Raw genomic sequence first — 21,715 nt, 5'->3', positions numbered from 1 at the left:
GAGATAAACATACATACCTATAGAAGTAGAGTATATAACTCAATGCATAGAGTTGAGTAATAATACGTATAAAGAAAAGTAATGAACTTAATCTTTAGTACATATATACCTATCTTATTTTAATTATGCATCCTCAATTCTCATAACCTAGGTTAATAAAACTAATGTTGGTTTACGGCATATGTTATATCACTTGTATGGTTGAATGGGATTAAGTTCCTCTAAAATAAGTTTGTCTCTAAACTAAAGTGTGAGGAAGTTATAATGTATCTACCCTTGATTTGATTTAGTATATAAATGATTTTTTTGGTACTACCAATGTATCTTCTTACCCTATGGGTAGGATATTAATTTCTATGGGTTTATCGCTCTTAGGAATTGAACACTTGATATTTTGGTTTTTTCTGGGGATCTAGCGGAGCCTTATACCACTAGATAAATGTTTTGTTGATAATATATATAAAAAGAATAAAGTATCTCCCGATATAAGGACATAAATTATCTCCTCTAACCACTAAAATCATGACATGCATCCTATTTAATCATTTTCTACAAAAATCTTTCTAAAATTAAATGAAGCAGTTATTGGCCAGAAAAAATAAGTTATTTCATGGTATGAAAAATTAGAGAATCCTTCACTATTAATCTTTCTTGTATTAGACTAATACTAGTTTCTTTAATTTATTTTGCTTATAAAAAAAATAGTTAGTCTCTTCTTGTAAGACTTTGAGCTTTCCATCACTGGTAAGCTTTTATTATAAGCTGGGCTAAATTATTGTCAAAACAATTACCATTCTAGTTCCAACAAAAATAGGATGAGAATATTTTGGTGTCAATATATACTCTTATTTTATACTTAAATAATTAATTCATTTCAAGATATATGGATATTCTTTGAACAAATAAGATAAGAATATAAATATATTTTGGTATTTAATTTTCATGTATTGTTCTTCCCTACTCCAAGGGCAACCCAAGCATATATTCAAGGGAGATGGGGATCCAATTTATGTTTTTTTTTTACATATAAAGATAAAAGTGTTATAAATAAAATGATAAATGTTGATTTTCCTTTTGTAGTACTTACCTTCATGTAACGAGAGAGAAATCTTCTTCAAATGAACTTTAAATTAGAAGGTAAGGAAACCCAAGTAATAGAGGGAATGTGAGTTCCTTTTTTAGATTCTCACATATAATTATATTGTTTTATTTTTTTGGGTATATCGGAAATAAAGAAAACAACAATTACACTAAGGGATTATATTGTTTTACTTTATTAACTTAATAATAATCCAATCTAGATTTATTTATCAGAACATTTACCCATGATCAAAATTGCTTGTATTTTTAAATATTATTAGTTGGCTAAAGTTGACCAAACATGTACACCTCCACCTTCACACTTATCTAATCATTTTTCATTATTACTTTTAATACATTTACTTATGTTAAAATCAACATTTTTTCAATATCAACTTTACCATGATGAAATGATTCTCTCTTTTATAATCGAAATTGACGTGAGACCAACATTTAACAACAAAAATATACTATGGTACACCATTTAGTGAAAATCCTATAAAAACATATATGATAATTATTGGCTCTTGATATTGACAAAGTGTTTGTATGTTGAACAAATCCACCATGAGTTTATATATTTTTTTGTGACTTGATTTGAAAGGTGGCAAAGTTTTGGCTTTTAGGGTTTAGGTGTATATGTGATAGGATGCATGTACTTATCTTCTCCACAAATTTCAAGAGAAAAATAATATCCAAAACTAAAAAAAGAGTCAAGGGAGATTCATCAGAGGAAACGAGAGAGCCTATTTGCATGTTCCTTCCTAAATCTAAGAACAGTTCAACCAATTCTGGTCAAACTTTCATCAATATTTGAATACCTATGATTAAGTATATGGTTGTTTTTGGCTATTTGAGACCTATGATATATTGAGGTTGTGAGAAGCGGATGAGATCACGTGGTCTTACTGTTGAGCGAACTTGAAAATGAATATGATTATATTGTATATTCTAAGTGTGAATAAAAAGTCTTACATGGCGTAAAAATGGATGAGTTAAATAGTATATAAGTGGATGGACTCATAGACCTAATGCATTGATCGTTGAGCAAACTTGTGCCAGGAAAATTCTGGTATGACCGTGTTAAATTGGAATAATTCGGGAAGTAAACCGGTCAAGTTTACTTAAAATAAAAAAAAAACAGAACACTATTTTAATCTTTTGTTTTACTCCGGTCAAAAAAATAATACAGAGATGTTACTTCAATATAAGCATATATAATAATTAAATATATATGAAATCACCATTATATGAGACTTTTAACCATTTAAATTAATTACACATCATATGAGACTTCTTCCAATTTGATGTCTAACTTAAGTTTTACAACATTAGCCTAACTTACTCATAATTTAACAAAAGACGAGCTTCTAAACTAATTGAAAGTGATCAACTTATCCATGAAAAATTAAGTAGAGTAGAAAAATTAACTAATTGAATAATTAAGAACTATTTAGTAAAATTAATTAAGTGTTAAAATATATTATTATATCATGTAAATAATAGTGTATGTGAATATGTGAGATTGTATTATTGAGTTAGTTCTAACTCAAACGATTACCTTCTAATAACAAAGTTAATCAAAGTTAATTAGTTTTTGTTAGGGTAGTTAATTTTTCATTCTTTTTATATAAAAGATTTAATATAACTTTATATTCAATTCAATATTTTTCTATTCTTTCAAATGAGATTCATATTCTCCTATTGCTCTTGATTTTTAATATTAACAAATAAACTCATTCCTCCAATATTAACTTATATATAGTTTATTTTTAATCAAATAATTAAGCTAGCTAGCTTATAATTTCATATGATCTTACCAAACACATACTTAAATTCTCAATTATGTTTTACAAAATAATTTTAATATTTTTATTGAAGCTTAAAATATCTATCCAAATCTTCATTATGTATTTTTCACAAGTTAGTCCCGGAACTTAACTCCTAGTCAAATCATTCATTCAACTCTGAATCTCTGATATTTATCATAAATTCATAACCATCATTGTTTATTTCATTTTATGACCTTGGGTCTTAAACTTGAATTGGTTAAATTATTACTGAAAATTACTCATATAATATAATAATTATACAAATCTGTCCGTTTCATGAAACTTAATTGAATCATGAAGTGAGTGATGACAAACACATAACGATAAGAACAAGTGTAACAGTTTTGTTATATCATTTAGTTGGCTCAACAACCACATCGTACATTTTATTACTCATTAGGTTATCTATATTTCAGAATCCACATTATTTAATTCGGCTAATTCTTTTTTTCTTCATTATTTGTCCCTATATCCACAAATATTTTTTACCATTTTGGACACATACACATATTTTATTCTGACTAACTTAAGTAATGAAATAACGGGGGAAATTATTGACCGATAATGTAAGATATTTTATATTTATCAATAATTTATTTTTAATCGTCGTTAAGTCTAAAGTATAAATAATATAAATTAATAATGAATGATGTATTTATATCATAAATATTTATACTAATATTATATCCATATTAGACTCATACGAAAATAGATTTGCAAGTTCAAAATGTGTTTCTCATTGGTCAGGAGTTTGGATTTTTTTAGGAAAAAAGGAAGGATAAAGAAGAGCTGGTGAGAAAATAGTTAAGAAAATGACTGTTTTTTGTTGGGTATTACAAGTGTGAATGAAGAAGTCTCACATTAGGCAAAAATGGATGAATTAAAGAACATATAAGTAGATAGACCCATAGACCTAATGCTTTAAGGTTTTGGGTCAAGATGTGATGTCAAGCTCACTTATATGCTTATTTCATTTAGCCCATTGAGGAATGTTCTAACTCATGGATGAAGATCTCTCAACAAGTGGTATCAGAGTCGATTGTTCGACGGCTCAATAGAGTATTGAAGCAGCAAGTAGTCGGTATATCCATGAGGGATCTTTGTGTCGAAAGTCTTCCTGACGAGAGGTCAAGGTAGCGTGTTTCATTGATGAAAGGATAAGCCAACGACAATGCAAGTAGATAGAGAGCTAAACTTTGGTGTATCCAATACTTGAAGGAGAATTCACACTTGAGGGGGAAATGTTGGGTATTCCAAGTATGAATGAAGAAGTACCACATTGGGAAAAAAGGATGAGTTAAATAGCATATAAGTGGATTGACTCATATACCTAATGCCTTAAGGTTTTGGGTCAAGATTTGGTATCAAACTCACTTATATGTTTCTTTCACTTAGCTCATGGATGAAGATCTCCCAACATTTTTGTGTATTTTTGCTTCATATAAGAGGAAAAAAACTAAGTGAATGAGTGAGAAAGATGTATTTAATTCTTTACTATGTTGGGTGGATACAAAATGGAGAAAATATTTTTTTAAATGAAACAACTATTGTCAAGGTTAATTTTAAGAGTTAGGGCAATGATAGTGGTTGTGTTTTGATAAAACCGATAGAAAAGTTGGCCGAAAATTAAAAACTTAATTGAAGATCGGAAATTTAAAGGTTGAAAAATTAATATGTTTGATATAGTGACTGAAAAATATAAAATAAATGAAAGAGAATCTTAAGACATAAGTCTTGTTAAGTAACATATGAAATTGAATTTATAATTTAAGATTTTCAAAGAGAAATCTCTAATTAAAGGAGAGTAGAAGCTTATGATACTATTCCACGACTTTCCAAATATATCAATGCAAAAAATAATTCATCATTATCATTTATAGATATGTTATTTCATTTCAAAGCCTTCATAATGTTTGTTCACAACCCATTTTCTTCCCATGTTGGGGAGAGGTTTTAGATGTGGGAGCCACATGTTCCTTCTCATTCTTCCCTAGCTCCTTTGTTATCTCATGGTTTCTCGTCCTTAAATTGGGTATTGATTCTTTTCGATATATCAATAAGGTGTTAGTTTAGTTATGTCAAATTCAGTTAGATTTTTATGATAACTAAAACGTCAAGTATACGATTCTTATGAGCGATATATATCCCGAAAAATATTAATTCCTTATCAAAATGTGAGAATATATTGGTAGTACCAAAAAATGATTCTCTTCAATATTGGGTAAAGATAATAATAAATGATAAAAATAAAATTTTAAGCATCTATAATTTTAGATTAAATAATTTAAGAAATTATAAAATTATATCTTCTATCATATTGAGTATTGGAAATACCAATTCACTTGAACAATACCCATGGATGACTAACAAAGTTTTGTATAGTGGTATAAGACTTCGTTAGATCCTCAAAAAAACTAAAAGATTAACTGTTCGATTTCTGATAGTGATACTTATCAAAAGGAGTAGTCACAAACCCAAAATAGATTTGTTGAAAGGTGAATAAAGACTTGTAAACGAAAAAATAAAACTATGCAACAACTTTTCCTCTTAAAATGTGTTTTCTCTAACTTGAATGAATCGTGCTAGTGTGAGTTGCAAATAACGTGAGCACTAGAAAAATCACGAGTCACGATTGAATAACGAATTTAAAATGACAGAATTGCCCTTATGTGATTTTGTGGTTGCGTAAATGCCAAACGCTGAGTCCGGTCCCAAAAGTTGTTGCTTCCTGAATTAAAGAGAAGCGTAGCTGCCAAGAAACCTCTTTATCTTTCTCTCATCATTTTATCCAAAAATATTTTATGTATTACAAAAGTAAAAACTGTGGTCTCATATATAGAGAGTCATAGATGTAAGTAAGTGATTTTTTTAGAAAAAAATATATATACCCACATTATATTTTACATTATTAATAGATAATAGATCATGTATTCATAATTAATGATTATTCACGATTAGATATGAACATAAATAATACAAAATAAATATACCAATAAAATGTTAATATAGTGGATTAAAACTAGTAAATTTTAAAATAAATGAAGTCAATTATTTGATTTTTGTGAATAACATATTGTGGAGGATATTGATGCACCCTTAAAGATATTTATGATATTATTGAAGTAAAGATTAAATAATGCAATAAATACCATCTAAACTTCTCCGTTAAGTTTTTTGAGCGAATTATTAATAAGACGTTAGTCTAGTAAGATAAGGTTTTACTAGATTCCTAAAAAAACAAAATTGTTAAAAGTTCAACTTCTGAGTAGTCATGTTGAGCACCAAGGTGGTAGTCTAGTAGGATAAAGTTCCACTAAATTCCTAAAAAAAACAAAATTGTTAAAAGTTTGATTCCTGAGTAGTCATGTTGAGCAATACATGTGCTATGAAAGGAATAATTCTTTACTTATAGGATAAATGATACTCTAAAAAAATAAAAACATTATGCTGGTCAAGTCATTGATATGACTACGAGCCCTATATATATTCCCGAAACTATTATATTCCATTAGTCTGAAAGCTTCTTCATCATTATTGTTTTGCGTAGAGAATCAATGGTGGATTTTCCAAAGTGAAAAAAAACTCAACTTCTTCATTTTCCTCATCAGTTTGGGGCACCCCATTTCAAAGGGTAGTAGTGGTTTGAACTTTGGGGCGGTGCCTTTGACTTTGTTAAACGTGATACTCATAACTCATTCGTGGGTAAGAGTTTATAAAACAACAGGTAATGTTCCTAAACAATTATATTCTCATGTTTTTGTTCACTTTTGAAGAATATAATCACCCTTTGTTATTTCATGTTGCAAACGTCAAATGAAGAAATGTTTCAACTTTTTTGTAATTCAGAATTTTGATGGGTTTCTTGCTTTGGTTTCAGAATTTGTATAGTTGTTGTTAGTGAGGATTAAGAATGTTAGGAGAATTCATTACTCGGTGTCTTATGTAAGTTCATGTTTCTTTTTGTTTCAACTTATGATTCTTTTAAACATGTTTGGTTTATTAGCATGTTATATAACATTTGTGTATCATTTTTTGTTTGAAGATTGCTTTTGGGGTATGCATACCCTGGATTTGAATGTTATAAAACTGTAGAGAGGAACAAAGTTGATTTTGAAGAACTTCGATTTTGGTGCCAATACTGGTAAAAAGATATTCTCCTTCTTTGCTTTATGATGATCCTATTTAGCTTTGGATTCTTTGTATCTTATGATTGTTATAAAAAACAATTTATACGTATTCCCTACCTATGGCAAGGAAACCTTTCTGAGTATGTGATTGACTGTCCAAACTTTTGATCTTTTAGTTTTTTAAAGATCTAGCGGAACCTTAATCCAGTAGATCGGCACCTTATTGTATATGATTGTTAAAATTTATCTTGATAAGATTGCATGAATGAATTTGAAGAGATACGGATCATCTGTCCCATAATTTTCTTGTTTATCTGTTTCGTACTAATCAAATTTCACAAAATAATATTAAAATATTAATTTATGTTTTTATAATTTTTCTTTTTAAATGAATGAAATTTTCTCCTTAGTTTGGTACACCAAATGGGATATGAATGAGGACATGTAATTTCCATCTAATTTGAAGATGAGGAATGATGACATGATTAGTTATAACGTAGAAGGAATGAATATGTGGCTTATATAAGTTATAAATAAATGATTAGAAATGGGTTCATTGAGTTCTTTACAAGTAAGGGATCTGCTTTTTGTAATATAGTAATATCCAAAGGGAGGTTAATTAAACCTTGAAAAGCAGAGTAAGCATAGAACTGAACCATGTGCAATGCACCATTATGAATTTGTGTATCATGTTAGGAACTGTACCAGTTTTAGTATTATATAAAATAATTGTAGTAGTTGTAGAGATATGATAAGATACTAGTGTTGGGTATGTAAGAATTGTTTTAAATTTAGGTATATGGTTGAAGTTGTAGTTGTGGTTATTTTGGTGTAAAATATTGTGATTGAAATTAATCTTTTAATATTTGACTTGATACAGTTATAATATGGCAATATCAATGAGATTGAAGAACATAACAATTATAGGGTGGTGTGATTGTAGTATGATCATTAGATCCTCAATAATATTGTGTTGCATTCTCTTAAATTATGGACTGGGTTACCTGATGCGGTTATAATATTGCGATTGCATGATTATCACAGATATAACATTAAATCACAATAAGGTGACTGCATCGGGCTGTAACATAATATCATACGACAATCACAATAATCACAACTTAGCGTTGTCTTGATGGAATGTGATGTGATGCATCCCACAATTTGAAAGTATTGTGACTTTCTTTTTCAAATTGAGTTAACAATAACATAGAAAAGAGATTTCATATGGGAATGTGGAAGGATATACTACAAATGATTCATCATAAAGCTTGCTAAAAAAACATTCCAAATTATCTTATATCATTGTTAGATTTAAGCATTAGAACATCTAATTTGGTTCATGTTTGTGCATCATGAACTTGCAGGATCATTGTGGCACTTTTCACAGTAGTGGAAAAGTTTGCAGATGTATTTATTGGATGGTGAGTATTTGACTTTTTAACCATTACTATATTGTTGAATTATGTTTTGTAATTGTGCAATAAATTGAAGTTTAACCTTTCTATAGGTTGCCCTTGTATGGAGAAATGAAACTTGCCCTATTTATCTACTTGTGGTATCCCAAAACCAAGGTAAGAACATAAGAGATGGCTCTTTTGCTCCTTTAACATACTCTTTTTCTTTATAGTTTTTTTAAAAGCCTAGAGTAGAAAAGCTAGGAAATTTGGATTGGGTACATTGTTGGGGATCAAACCTTGATAGTCTTATTGCATGACCCTAACTAGTGATGGAATCATATCAAGTTTTTATTCTCTTTGACATTGTTTAAATACTTATTGGATTACTCTTCTTATTGTTAATTGATTTTTTAAATATAATTTTAATATGATACCAGAGTAAAAGTTCAACTTATCTTCAGTTTTGAGGTGAAATCTTAACAATTTAGGTATAGAGAAATAGGTGTAATCACCCTAGCTAAAAAATGTTTTTTAGTATATACTATTAATTATTAATATGATGATGTACATGTACCCCTCTATATTCCAATATAAATCACATCTATGGTGGAAAGTTAAATAGGTAATTATCATACAATTTTATGTATTGTTCATATAGTGCATTTGCCTTTCCTTCAAAATTTATAGGTTGGGTAGTTGAAATGATTAAGTGCATAATTTGTGCATTTGTTTTCTTTTGCCTTAAAAGTAGTCATCACATTACTTTGATAGTATATATGATCTTCTTTTTTTGTTTTTCATTAAACTAAACTTTAAAGAATTATTTATAGTTTAAGTTAGTCTTTTTTATTTTGCTCAATATCTGTTATATTTCAGTCCCATTACCAATGTTTTCTTGTTTCATTTTTGTCCCACACTCTTATACCACCTATTCTAGACTTTTTTCTATTCATTAAGGATTTATTTGTGAGTTGAGTTTTGGAGGGAAAATGAAAACATCGAAATCATCTCACAAGTGTATTTTAGGACTCTTAAAGCCTTCATTTTCATTTCATTATCCTCTAAAACTCAACTCACAAATAGACCTTAAGAAATATTAAAATCATATTTGATGTGTTACAAATATTCCTTAATGCAGGGAACAGGATATGTTTATGACAATGTGTTGAGACCTTATGCATCAAAACATGAAAATGACATTGACACAAAGTTCCAAGAATGGAGAACTAGAGCATGGGACTTAGCTATATTTTACTGGCAAAATTGCACAGAATTGGGGCAATCGGCAACTTTCCAGGTTCTAGACTTCTTGACTGCTCAACATACAAAATTTTCAGGCAAAACCAAAAATTCTAAGGTAAATTTCCCCTTTTAAATACCCATATTCTAAATTTTGTACCACTTTAAAATTGGATTTATTTGATCATTGTTACTAGTTAATAACCAAAGTTGCATATCAAAAGTTAAAAAAATGTTACCCATAGTCCCTAGTAGCATGTAGAAATGTGGAACAAAAACTAAGCACCTGATTAGATAGTGATATTGTTGAGTATGTCAAGTGTGAACTAAGAAATTTCATATTGTGTAAAAGTAGATAAGTTAAATAATATAAGTGTATGGATTCATAGACTTAATGTCTTAAAGTTTTTTATCAATATGTAGTGTCAAACTCACTTATATACTTCTTTTACTTAGTTCATAGAAAAATGATATAGTCCGAAAGATTATGTCATATTCATTGAAGGCATCATTGCAATAAGGTTCTCCATTGCTTAGTGAATCATACATTTTTACATAAATAAACCAAACAAAATTGGTGATATTTATTTGTACCTTTATCATTGTTATATGTTTTTATATGATATTAATGAGAATGGTACTACATTGTAGAAAAAAGAGAAGGAGAGTCCAATCACATTATATCCTCCAAGTGCCCCACCTTTACCTGAAATAAGAGCATCTCTATTTCAAAATAGTGAACACAATTTCAAAGGCAAGAACAAGAAGTGGATTTGATATTCAAGACTTACATCATCACAAAAAATTCTCTTAACATTTTTGGAGACACCAAAGTCCCAATGTTCATGTGGATTCCTAAGTAGAAGATTACATGCTGGCTTTATATGTACATATTCACTTTAAGCCTAGTAAAAGATAATGGACCAATATGGTTGTAACATATGTGCTGAAAATTGCTCTTATTTTTTGTTGACCAATAGTTGTTTTAACCCTCTCTTCAAACAATTTCACCTGTGAATAATTGATTATTCTTTTATTTGCCTTCTACTTGTAAGCTATGGCAACAATTTGAGCCAAAGCTAAAAAAAATCTTTAGGCAATTTTAATTACACTGGAAGGAAAGGACTAACATGAGTTATTAGATTCTGAATGGGAGTCAACTACCGCAATTATAAAATTTCATGACTATAATGAGTTGAATTTTTTCACAATTAATTGTTGACTATAGTAAATACAAATAACTACTACAATTGTAACCATAATTGCAACAATGATGGTGAACTAACTTGGCCTCACAATTGTTTTTTCTTCCTTTTCTTTCTTCAATTAATTTGAATTGTAATTAATTGATTATTTTTATGATTTAGACTTTAAAATCATAAAATACAATTCCAAGAAAGCTCTCAACCTTTTATTTCTCTCCCTTATTCTAAAAAATCCTACTTATATGGGTTTAAGAGTATAGATTCATCAAGAAAAAAAGAATTGTATATATATAAACAAATCGAAATTTTTTTACGTGGTTAATTCAAAATAACTTGTCATTGTATCCCATTTGTGGTTAATTCAAAAGAATTTATCACTATTATGAATTAAATTTCATCCGTTATTTCTGAAGGTAGTTCCTCCCCTTCAAATAAGCATTGATCATCAACAAGAAGAGGAATGACAAGACAATAGTCATCAATTTCTCGACCTCCAAATTCTTATTCCAAATAATGTTACACAAAATGAAATTAGTTGATGTGGCATATTTAGTTCAGCATACTTTTATTAAATTTTCAACATATTTTAATAAATTTAGTATAATTAATAGAGTGAAACCCAATTAACTCTATTTGTGGAACGAATCACTCAATACTTAAACACTAGATGCTGCATAAAGCTCTAGAATCCCACACTAGAAGGGTGCTGAAGCATGTCCTTTTTACTTTGTATCAATTTAAGGGGATGTAGAACTAGAAACCCACATGTATTAGTTACTAAAATAATTAAAAAATAAAACTCCCTATAGGGTTTTGTAAAATAGTGGAACAAAGAAAAAAATGTGTGCAAGATGTTATGTCTCTCCAACCCCACCCACAAGGCCACAACCATAAACAGAATTCACGTTGTATTACAAAATCTTTGATTTTTACACCATCTTAAAAACAAATAAAAAAGAATGCAATAGCTGCAACCGCTACTAAGGGTTAATTTGAGAGTTGAATTTTGGAGGAAATGGAAGGGAAAGGGAAAGCTTAGGAGCCATGAAATACACTTGTGAGATGACTCCTAAGTCTTCCATTTCCCTTCCAAAATCTAACTTCCAAACAAACCCTAAAGATTACCTTACATTCATAACCACAACCCCATATTGAAATTAATCTTCTTGCCTAGATATACTTGAACCCACCAATAAGACATTAGTATAGTAGTGTAAGATCTCGCTAGATCCCAAAACGACCAAAAGGTAAAGGATTCAATTCCTGAATACTTGAACCTACGTTTTGTATAGTTGGATCATCACATCCATAGATGCTAAATAATTTTTAAAAAAAAGTTGGATCATCATATCTAATGATGCTTAATTAAATTTATAAAAAAAACCTTGTAGATCAGCATGCATGCAAATTGAAATCTCAAGTTATTGAACCCAATTAAAAATAAGTAAAAAAATCCCTGCAATCAGCATAGTTGGTCCCTCTCATGTTTGCAATATATAGCTCCTCATAATCTTCAAGAGTTAGATTAATGCTGAGAAATGAATATCAAGTCTACCTTGTTTACTGTGTATCATACAATAGGAACATTTACCTTCCAACAAGCTAAATCCTCCTCCAACAGATTATACCCTACTGTATAAACCCACAGTTTGACACCCAAGAGCTTCTGATGGCAGACTCAACATTTACAAGGCTAGAAATTACTCTACTGGACTAGTTTTCCGGAAATCGGTATTCACCTTTGAGTAACATTATCTACTGCAGGTGGTGCTTCAGAAAACTGAGATGATGGAGTTTTTGGCGTTGAGATGATTCCAAAGTCAGGATCAAGTATGTCCACTGCATTCCAATCCACAACAGCTGTTTCACTGGAGTTAAGGAATCGAATACACTACTTTGATGAAAATATAAGATAGAAGACAACAAACGGATAAGAGAAAACAATAATCAAGCCTTTATCACACTAGGTAGGGTCGGGTACATGGATTGAACGATGTCATAATGCTCCATCATAAATCATGTTCATTGACAAAACAAATGAATAAAAGAAAGGCAAGAAAAATTAAAAAAGAGGGATACAATCTGTTTTCCATATATCTGTTATGCTAGCTCCAGCATCTGATAGAAGCCAATAATCTGCATCAGTCTGCAAGCAAATAATATGACAACATTAGTGTCATCAATGCATTAAAAATAAGTTTTCTTATGCACGGATACCACAAGTTGAACAATTAACATCATTATACTTACATCAGCCTCTGAAGGAACAATTTTCATCATGCCCCCACCAAACTCTTGTGCACTATTTATATCAGAGAATTTATGAGAAGAGTGTGGAGCTTGAGGTTCAAGGCTGTCATAACTATTTTCAACAGGAATGACGTCTGTTGCTAGACGCTCGTTGGACTCTGAACTTGAAGCATGTTGCAAGCTCATATCTTCAAATTTCTCTTCAAATTGACTAGAAGAAGTTCATAAATTACAATGATTAAATGGAAAGTGAATTCCAGATACATTAAAGAAAACAGGTTGATATATACTGTAAGCGCAAAGTAATCAGTGTCAAATAGGAGCTACTGAATAATCACATGGTATCTAAAAGGATAACATATCACAAAAAGAAAACCAAAAATAAATAACACTAGTCAAGGCAGTAATACCTGATAAGGTAGACATCAATTGGACCCATTGTGCTTCTAAGAATGACCCGATATCTCCTCTGTGGATAGTCAACAGCCTGATGGATATACGAGCAACAATTCTTCATTATGCATCATAAACAGCAGTTTTAAAAATATCATGAACCATCTATCAACTTATGCCCTAGACTTACTTCCTCAGGTTCAGGAACTTCCAGAGTGGTTCCATGTGGAGCTTTGATTGCTATTAGAGTTTCATTCTACTTACAGATAGCACAAGGCGTATTAATAAAAAATATTAAGATCCATAATACCCAACATGAAAAGGAGAAAATAACAATTTAACAATTAAATACGACGGGTGGGAGTGTAATGCAAAAATAACGCACCTGGAAGCATGGTAGAGACTTAATATCATCTTCGGTTACGAAAAAAAACCTAAAAAATGGTATAAATATATCATTGACGCTAATATTTTCTTTTACCTTGTGGTCGGGGAAAGTGAAAATGAAACTTCGATCAAGAAGAGAAGCTTACTTCTTTTTGTTTTCATCTTCACTCAAACTCCTCAGCCTTTCTTGCATTTCGCTGCCAACAGTTTAGAAGGATTAGCATTAGCCGACAGTTTAAAAATAAAAGAATCCAGTTTTCTTGGACGCAAAGCAACCATATAACCTTATTTGATCATCTAATCTGCACTCTTCCAAAGAAAGTTTTTCAACTTCTTCCTGCAAGAGAAAGGCTCAAGGTTGACTGCATGATTTACAATATGCTCTAGCATGCTACTAAGTCTTTCTAATTATATAATACTTTTACATCATAAATTATGAGTAATGACAAATGTAGCACTTGACCAACAAAGGTCTGGATGACCAGTGACCGTTGAGCACTACGTATAGACATGATAGATAGAAACAAAGACTCAAATCCAAATGCCATGAACGATAATGACAGTTCTACACCATTTAATTCTGTGTGTCAATAGACCCTTTACAAGAAAATTACATGCCTAAACCCATATTACATACCTTCAGCATAGAGACATCACCATTTTGCTCACCAGATGAAGAACAATCAACTCCCCTGCATTAATTATTCAGCAAGGATTGGTGTAAGAATTATGCTCCAATACTTAAATCTGAAGTTTAAAGTTTAAAAGCAAGAGAAGCAACATATACTATTTAAAATCATCAAAATGCATCACATATTACTTCCAATGTATATTGTTCTTGATCTTCTTCTCAATTAGACCAATGCCTTCCAAAACATTAGTTATGTCATATATCCTCCTCTTTTGCACCTGCACAAATGAAAAATGTTAAATCCATATATGATAGACGTGAGAACAAATATCAGATATCAGTCATAATTTTAAACAATGACCTCCAAGGTCTCTGCTGCATTATTTAGGTCAAGATTGCCACCCTCTGCATGCTTGAGCAAATTAATGAACTTTTTTGTCAAGAGACCTGTGAAGGTTCAGGACAAGTTTGTCATCATTTTCTCATGGAAAGAACTCTGAGAGTGATACCAGGTAGTAAAGAGTAATGTAAAAGAGCTTGTTGGTTAAGATTGCTTCCAGAATTACCTAAGGAACTGTCATAACGACAGTTGCTAGCAGGAGAAGGGGATCCTGCATGTCAACAGAAACTGTCTGATTAAAGTTATTATATTGTGAAAACATCACAATTTGCAATTGTTATTTCCAAGCAATAAAAGCTTCTTAAATGGAACAATGAACTTGGTTCAATACGAGAATATTTTCACCAGCTTCTGAGATCGGTGTCGGTGGAGCAGATCTACCATCCCTTGGAACCCTTGCTTTATTATATGTCCTTCCCCCTTTTTTAGACACAGGAGTGTTCAACGGATTATTAATTACATTATTGTATCCAAGACTGTGACTCGGCTCCTTTGACTCTCCTTCAGTGCCATTCAGTCCATTCTTCACCTTCATATACTGACAGCACCACCAGGTTCCGGAAACGATAAGATAGCAACAATAAAGCATCAACCAAGAAAGAACTATAATATATACTTTCCAATGTACACTGAATTTTATGGATAGTAATGAACTAACAATATTTAAAAATATCCACAACAAACAAAAGGAAAAATATCCAAACACGTGCAATTCAAACCTATCACATAATAATTCAAATACCATGGACAATCACTTGATCTGCCCAAGCAAAACCTGGCATTATGAACATATTACCTCAAAAGTAAACAAAAAATGCAGATTGTTAAACTACTTACAGAACCACCAGTCTAAACAAAGATCAAAGAATAGTTACTACGTTCGCTCATTAACCTTGTGTACCGTGTAAAAAGTTTGTTGTATAGCAATCCAGGTTCACTGAAAAGAAAGTCTTCTAATAATAATAATCTTAGTAAGAATTGTTTAACACTTGGTTTTATTCTTCCCCTAATCTTTCCAAAAATTCTTTGTATTCAATTGCAATTATAGGGTAAACAGTATACCATTAATCCATGCATTTTGTTTATCGTGACTTTGCAAGGTAATACAATTACAATTTTACTGAAAAAACCTACCAATTCGCCATTTATCGTACAGGTTTTACCTTATAAGTTACGACTGTGTTCCTACTATGAGTCAAAGCTCACTCCACTGAATGCAGAGTGTGATAACTGACTGAGACCCAACATTTACGAATTTGAGTTTGGGTACATAGTCTGAATATTGTGAAATAATGTTGACCTTTTTTTCACCATGAAAAAAGGAAAAAATAGATTCCACTAAAATAGGAACAAATCAAAAGCATATGCAACTTAATCTAACTTATTCATCAAAAATATATATATATAGAAAACGAAATAAATAAAAATCATTCCAGAAACCCCAATTACTATGAAAAAACTCAATATTAAATTGCATATTATAAACAAAAAAAAGTGAAAGAAAAAAACGCACTGGTGATCTAACAACAACAGCTTCATCCTCTTGACCGGAGGGTCGGGAATCGGAGAAGCTACGGTATTCATACGGCGGAGCAAACGGCGGCTTAGTCGATGCGAAGGCGAGGTTACGCTTCAGCGGCGGCCGGTTCGAAATGACCGAACCTTCACTCGGCGGAGGTTGACGGCGGTTCGGAGGTCTAGCGCCGCCGGACATGGAGCAAGTAACCGATCCGGTGAAAGCAAAATGGTTCGAATTGAAGAATCAGAGAATCAAAAGGGGGAAAATGATGAGTATAGTGCAGTTACTAGAAGGGGGAAAATGAGAATGAGATTGAAGGGTTTTTCTAGAGAGAGAAAATGGAGAAATTGGGGTTTTTAGAGAGAGAAAGTGAGGGAGAGAGAGAGCAGAAAACGAGGGAAGAAGAGAGTTATTTTGTTTCGGATGATGTTGGAGGGAACTCAATTCTCTGTGAGTGAGAGATGTAACTATTTATATTTATGATTTGGTCCTTGTATTATCAGGTTATTGCTAGTGTTACTCCATTTCCCATTTTCTAGTTTTTTATGCATTCTTAGTAGATTTTTTAGTATCTCTCAAAAAAAATTACAAGTTATTTGTGAAAAAATAGAATACTCAAAATGATCATCACATATATTAAACATGGGTTAAGTTATCATAATTAGCATAATAAGATTCATAAACATGATCTTGCTATATCATTATTGTTATCTCTGCCAAAATACTTTGTTGATAAAAATAAAACACATTTCAATATCCATTGCACTTAAAAAAAGATTAGTTTGTTAATGCTAATTGTAAACACATTTGGTGCACTAAAATATAGAAAAGTGGATTTAAGTTAAAAGAGTATTTCAAAAAAATTTAGTACTACCAATAGTATTTTTTCATCATTTGAGTAAGGAGTTAATCCATTTTGGGATACATATCTGTCCCTCCCAACAAGTGTTGTTATTCGAATTTAAACTCTTGACCTTTTGATTATTCAGAGGATTTAGCAGAGCCTTACATCATTAGACAAACGTCTTGTTAGTAAAGAGATTTTCAATTGATACGTTATTAAGTAGTTAACAAGCAAAATATTGTATAAGGATCCTAATAGTTATATTTATTTTATAGATTAAATATGTTCATAATCCTTGAAAGTGTACCAAATTTTAGTTTTGATCTCTGTAATATTTTTTTGGTTTTTGGTCCTTTCATGATTCAAAATTTTGATTCTAGTGTATTGTCGTGGGAAGCACATTTGTTGTCTCACTTTTTGTGTCACTCCATATATTATTATCTCTAATTGGTTGAAAAAGCTTATTTAAGTGAAAATATAATTATTAAATAATTTTTTGATCAATCATATTTCCTAAGACATGGTGTAGCTAACACAGACGAATGAAATATGTCATAATTCTTGATAACTTGACTAATTGTTGTGTTCAAACACTACGGAGGGAGACTAAAACCAATTTGATAAACTAAAGTGAGTAAAAAAACTTACAAAAATAATTTGAGATAAAAAAATTAAACTTTTCAATATTTTGAGAGACTAAAAAGATATTTAACTCTATTTTATTATTCAATGGTGTTTATTATATTTAACATTTAAAAATTAATTATAAAATAACTATATTCTAATCAAAATAGTTCTTAGAATTTTATATCCACTAGTTTAAATATAAAATAAATTAAAATATTTAAACTTCCTACTTGTTTGAATTTATCTAACAAAAAAATTAATTCAAGTAAAAGATACTTTCCTACCATGTTTTAAAAATAAATATAAACATTTTTTTGGGTGATGCTCCTCTAATATGCATTAGAGACTAATATGTATAATTTTACACTAAATTTTTTTATGTAAATTTATTAATTAATTGTCATTTTCAATCGTCTAAATAAATGCACATGATCGAAAATGTACATTATAGAAATCATATCCCTTTTATGAGCTTTCATGACGTACAACAAACAAATTAAGTACCCGATAATCCAAAAGTTAAAAATTATTCGTAATTCAAAATCAATAATTTAACAATTGAAAAGATAGAAGATAATTTTGAATATGATTGTTTTGGTGGAGAATGAATTACTATTAGAAAGTACCTAAAAAGTTAAAGTTCCTAAAAAGTATTGTGGGGAAGGGAGAAAATTATTGCTCTGATTTAAGAATGAAGAAAGAATTAATATATTGAATGTTGGTTTAAATTAGTAAGATGAGAATAGTCCTTTTAGGAAAATGTGGATTTAAAATTTCAGATTATCTTTAAAGTGAGCGTTGATAACAAATATATTTAAAATGAGAGTAAGTAGTATTTGCATTTATATTATTTAACAAATTAAGATTATGATGCAATTTATCAAATCAATGGTGAATAAACATAAAGACAAATTGTGAGGATGATAAATAAGTTATTATATATGGGGTATTATTGTTTTCCTTTTGCCCCAATGAAATAGGTTATTTCTCTTATGTTGAAAGGCATTCTCAAAGTGATAAGAGACTTGAGGAGTGGCTTCAAATTTCAACTAGGTCATGGAGACTACTCTTTTTGGTATGGTAATTGGTTGGGTTTAGGCAAGTTGGCTCATATGGTAGACTTTTTTAATATTTCTAACACTCAATTGTACGTGAAGGACCTTTGGCGAGATGAATCTCGGGAGTTTAACATGCTCTACACCTTAAAGAATTTTATTCTTAACATTCTAGTGCCTACATCCTCTTATAAGTGTGGCAGTTGGTTTTGGGCTAGTAATGTTTCTGGGAGTTACATTGCAAATTATGTTTACTGGTGGCTAAAGAGTAACGATACTCATCTTTCTTCCCATTCTTATTGGAGTTGGATGTGGGGAATCCATGTCCCTAAAAAAGTTGTTTCTTCTTTGCCTCTCTATTCATAATTCTGTATCCACTAACTCTCTTTATTTCAGAATGAACATGTCTGTTACGCCTATTTGTGGCCAATGCAACACTACGACTGAAGACCTTCTTCACACCTTTTAGAGATTGCAGACACTTTGCTCTCCTTTGGCACCGTTTGAGTTTCAGTTCTCAAAGCTTCTGAACTAACCATTCTTTCATGTCTTGTATGAGAACTTATTCTAGACTCCCTAATGAATATCTTTTCTTAGCGGGCATCTGGTGACTTGTAATATCATTTACGTCTCTCAGAACGTCCATCATGACTACTAGAATTAGTGTGTTAGAAATTCATAATTTCTAATTAAGGTGGATATCATATATTTAATACAATTATATTGACTATTTATTTTGGGTTACAAAACAAGTCATCTAATTAATGACAATCTAAGACTTCTGAAACTAATAACGGATATGTGCTTAATGAGTGAATACTCAAACGGTTGACATATAGGGGATAATGAGAACCCTATAAGTTAACACACAAGGAACGGTTATGGTCCCTAAAACATCAAATTACAAATAGTTTTCACATCTCGTAATCAGAGAGAAAACGAATGTCCCAAAAGGAATTAAAGATTTGACTGAGGAAAGTCATCATACCAAAACTCTCTCAAAAGGTAGATCAAAGAACAGGATTCGGGTATGACATTGCACCATTGTTTTATATTATGTATGAGAATTATGAGATTCAAGATTCTATGATTTATATTTCACCAATCATCAGGAAATATCTAACAAATGGTATTAGAGGGAGAATCATTTGAAATTTGTTAAAGTATATGTATAAGATATATATTATTAAGATGTATTTTTATTTTATACATATCCAATATGAAATTCATGACCTTGTATATATAATGGAATTAAAATGTATATATTTACATATATAATTGTTTTTAGCTTGAGATTGTTGTGATATTTGGAATAACTGATTAAAGTTAATATATATATATATATAATAGTTAACTTAAAATTATATATATTTTACTATGTTAGTGTGTGAAAGTATATTTGTATGGTGTTACACATATATTTTAAGATATGCATGATCATATTCGATTTTGAATTTTTTATAATGATTTGCATATATCTTTTTATGCTTTTCACTCTGGATCGACTTTGTGTTTGATTAAGATTGCATCCATTTTTTATATGTTGATATATATGTAATATATCCTTTTTTATTTGGAATTATATTATTGGATTAGATTTGTTAATCATAAAAGATACCAAATCTTAAGGTTTTAATTCCAAGATCATCATATTTTTTATAATGGACTCATACTGTTTTCCTTTTGTGTTGTAATTATTTATGAATTAATTGAAGTAATATGTTGTCAAAGTAACCTCTATTGTAAAGATTGATTAAAATTATACAAATGAGTATGAGATTATTAGTGTGAATTGTGTTCGACCGAAAGGAAGACACAATTTGGACAAATAATAACATATTTCTGATGTTAAATATGTAATAATTATACATTTTTTCCATGTGAATAATAGTCGGTCTAAAAAAAGACTATTGTTTGATATAACTTATTGTTAATATTTGGTCATTACATTGAGAGTATCACTTACAAATTAATTTTTCTGTCCAAAGATTAGAATTTGATGTTATGCTAGGTATCTTATGATGATCCTATTATGTGAACATGTCTTGTTTTGTATATAATACGTGACTTGTTTGTTTAAATGATTGCAACACTTATGGTTTGTTGCATTGGTTGGTTGTTGCTATTGTTGAATAATTGTTTTTGTTTGGAGAACTTGCTCTGCCATGTTTAATCATGTATAAAATGGTAAAAAAATATTGAAAATTCAAAAAGACCATTATGGAATTTGAAATGTGGTCCTTGTCATGAGAATGATACAATGCTACCAATAGGCTATAATGGATATATGTATTTAAATGTATATATAAATAATATATGTTTTGGATTAAGGGTATATTGAATCAAACTCAACTAAATGATTTTTTTCTTTTAGAAAATAAAATTGTTTGGCATTTTAAGTGAACCTATTAAACAATAAGTTGTCAAAGTGACATCTTATTTGTGAATTTTTCATAATAAATATCAAATGCCAGTGTGTATATATATATATATATATCAATGCGAGTATTAATCGGTCCAAAGGAAGATTATTATTTCATTGGAATATATACACACATGTGATGGTAAACATGTGATTATTACAAAGTTGTATATGTGAATGATAAAACAGTCCAAAAAATGATTTATTATTTGACATGCATTATGGTCAATGTTTGACCTTTACAAACAAGAGTATCATTAGTGATTGATATGAAATATCAAGCCAATTATATGTTTGCATTTTA

At 30.1% G+C, this 21,715-nt stretch overlaps 2 protein-coding genes across 7 annotated transcripts; one reads left to right on the top strand and one right to left on the bottom strand.

The window, feature by feature from the left end:
* Positions 6,408–10,715, top strand: LOC109357032 (putative HVA22-like protein g). Of its 5 annotated transcripts, XM_019600724.1 has the most exons (8): positions 6,408–6,636; positions 6,790–6,854; positions 6,955–7,053; positions 8,407–8,463; positions 8,550–8,613; positions 9,578–9,796; positions 10,330–10,460; positions 10,536–10,715. In XM_019600724.1, the coding sequence occupies exons 2-7, from the start codon at positions 6,823–6,825 to the stop codon at positions 10,453–10,455; spliced, it is 597 nt and encodes a 198-aa protein (XP_019456269.1). In that variant the 5' UTR covers positions 6,408–6,636; positions 6,790–6,822; the 3' UTR covers positions 10,456–10,460; positions 10,536–10,715. The 5 variants fall into 5 exon arrangements, with proteins under 5 accessions (XP_019456269.1, XP_019456267.1, XP_019456270.1 ...); XM_019600722.1 differs by having other exon boundaries at positions 10,330–10,714; XM_019600725.1 differs by having other exon boundaries at positions 6,409–6,636; positions 6,815–6,854; positions 10,330–10,714.
* Positions 12,232–16,901, bottom strand: LOC109357030 (transcription factor E2FA-like). 2 transcript variants are annotated; one of them, XM_019600719.1, is made up of 15 exons: positions 16,763–16,901; positions 16,458–16,714; positions 15,290–15,482; positions 15,111–15,155; positions 14,906–14,991; positions 14,734–14,822; positions 14,551–14,605; positions 14,198–14,250; positions 14,060–14,110; positions 13,912–13,960; positions 13,717–13,782; positions 13,544–13,620; positions 13,134–13,344; positions 12,963–13,029; positions 12,232–12,743 (listed from the first exon to the last, which is right to left on the bottom strand). In XM_019600719.1, the coding sequence occupies exons 2-15, from the start codon at positions 16,656–16,658 to the stop codon at positions 12,619–12,621; spliced, it is 1,368 nt and encodes a 455-aa protein (XP_019456264.1). In that variant the 5' UTR covers positions 16,659–16,714; positions 16,763–16,901; the 3' UTR covers positions 12,232–12,618. The 2 variants fall into 2 exon arrangements, with proteins under 2 accessions (XP_019456264.1, XP_019456263.1); XM_019600718.1 differs by having other exon boundaries at positions 16,458–16,901.

This window comes from Lupinus angustifolius, chromosome LG09 (assembly GCF_001865875.1).
Source record: "Lupinus angustifolius cultivar Tanjil chromosome LG09, LupAngTanjil_v1.0, whole genome shotgun sequence".
Taxonomy (NCBI): Eukaryota; Viridiplantae; Streptophyta; class Magnoliopsida; order Fabales; family Fabaceae; genus Lupinus; species Lupinus angustifolius.
This window is presented reverse-complemented; position numbering and strand designations above follow the sequence as displayed.

Excerpts from the sequence above, each read along its gene's own strand:
- LOC109357032 (XM_019600724.1), top strand. The coding sequence starts at position 6,823 with ATGTTAGGAGAATTCATTACTCGGTGTCTTAT. Across the intron at positions 6,855-6,954 it reads TTCATTACTCGGTGTCTTAT|ATTGCTTTTGGGGTATGCAT; the intron begins GTAAGTTCATGT and ends TTTTGTTTGAAG. Across the intron at positions 8,614-9,577 it reads TGTGGTATCCCAAAACCAAG|GGAACAGGATATGTTTATGA; the intron begins GTAAGAACATAA and ends TCCTTAATGCAG.
- LOC109357030 (XM_019600718.1), bottom strand. The coding sequence starts at position 16,658 with ATGTCCGGCGGCGCTAGACCTCCGAACCGCCGTCAACCTCCGCCGAGT. Across the intron at positions 14,251-14,550 it reads GTGATGTCTCTATGCTGAAG|GAAGAAGTTGAAAAACTTTC; the intron begins GTATGTAATATG and ends TTTCTCTTGCAG. Across the intron at positions 13,621-13,716 it reads AAGTTCCTGAACCTGAGGAA|GCTGTTGACTATCCACAGAG; the intron begins GTAAGTCTAGGG and ends TATATCCATCAG.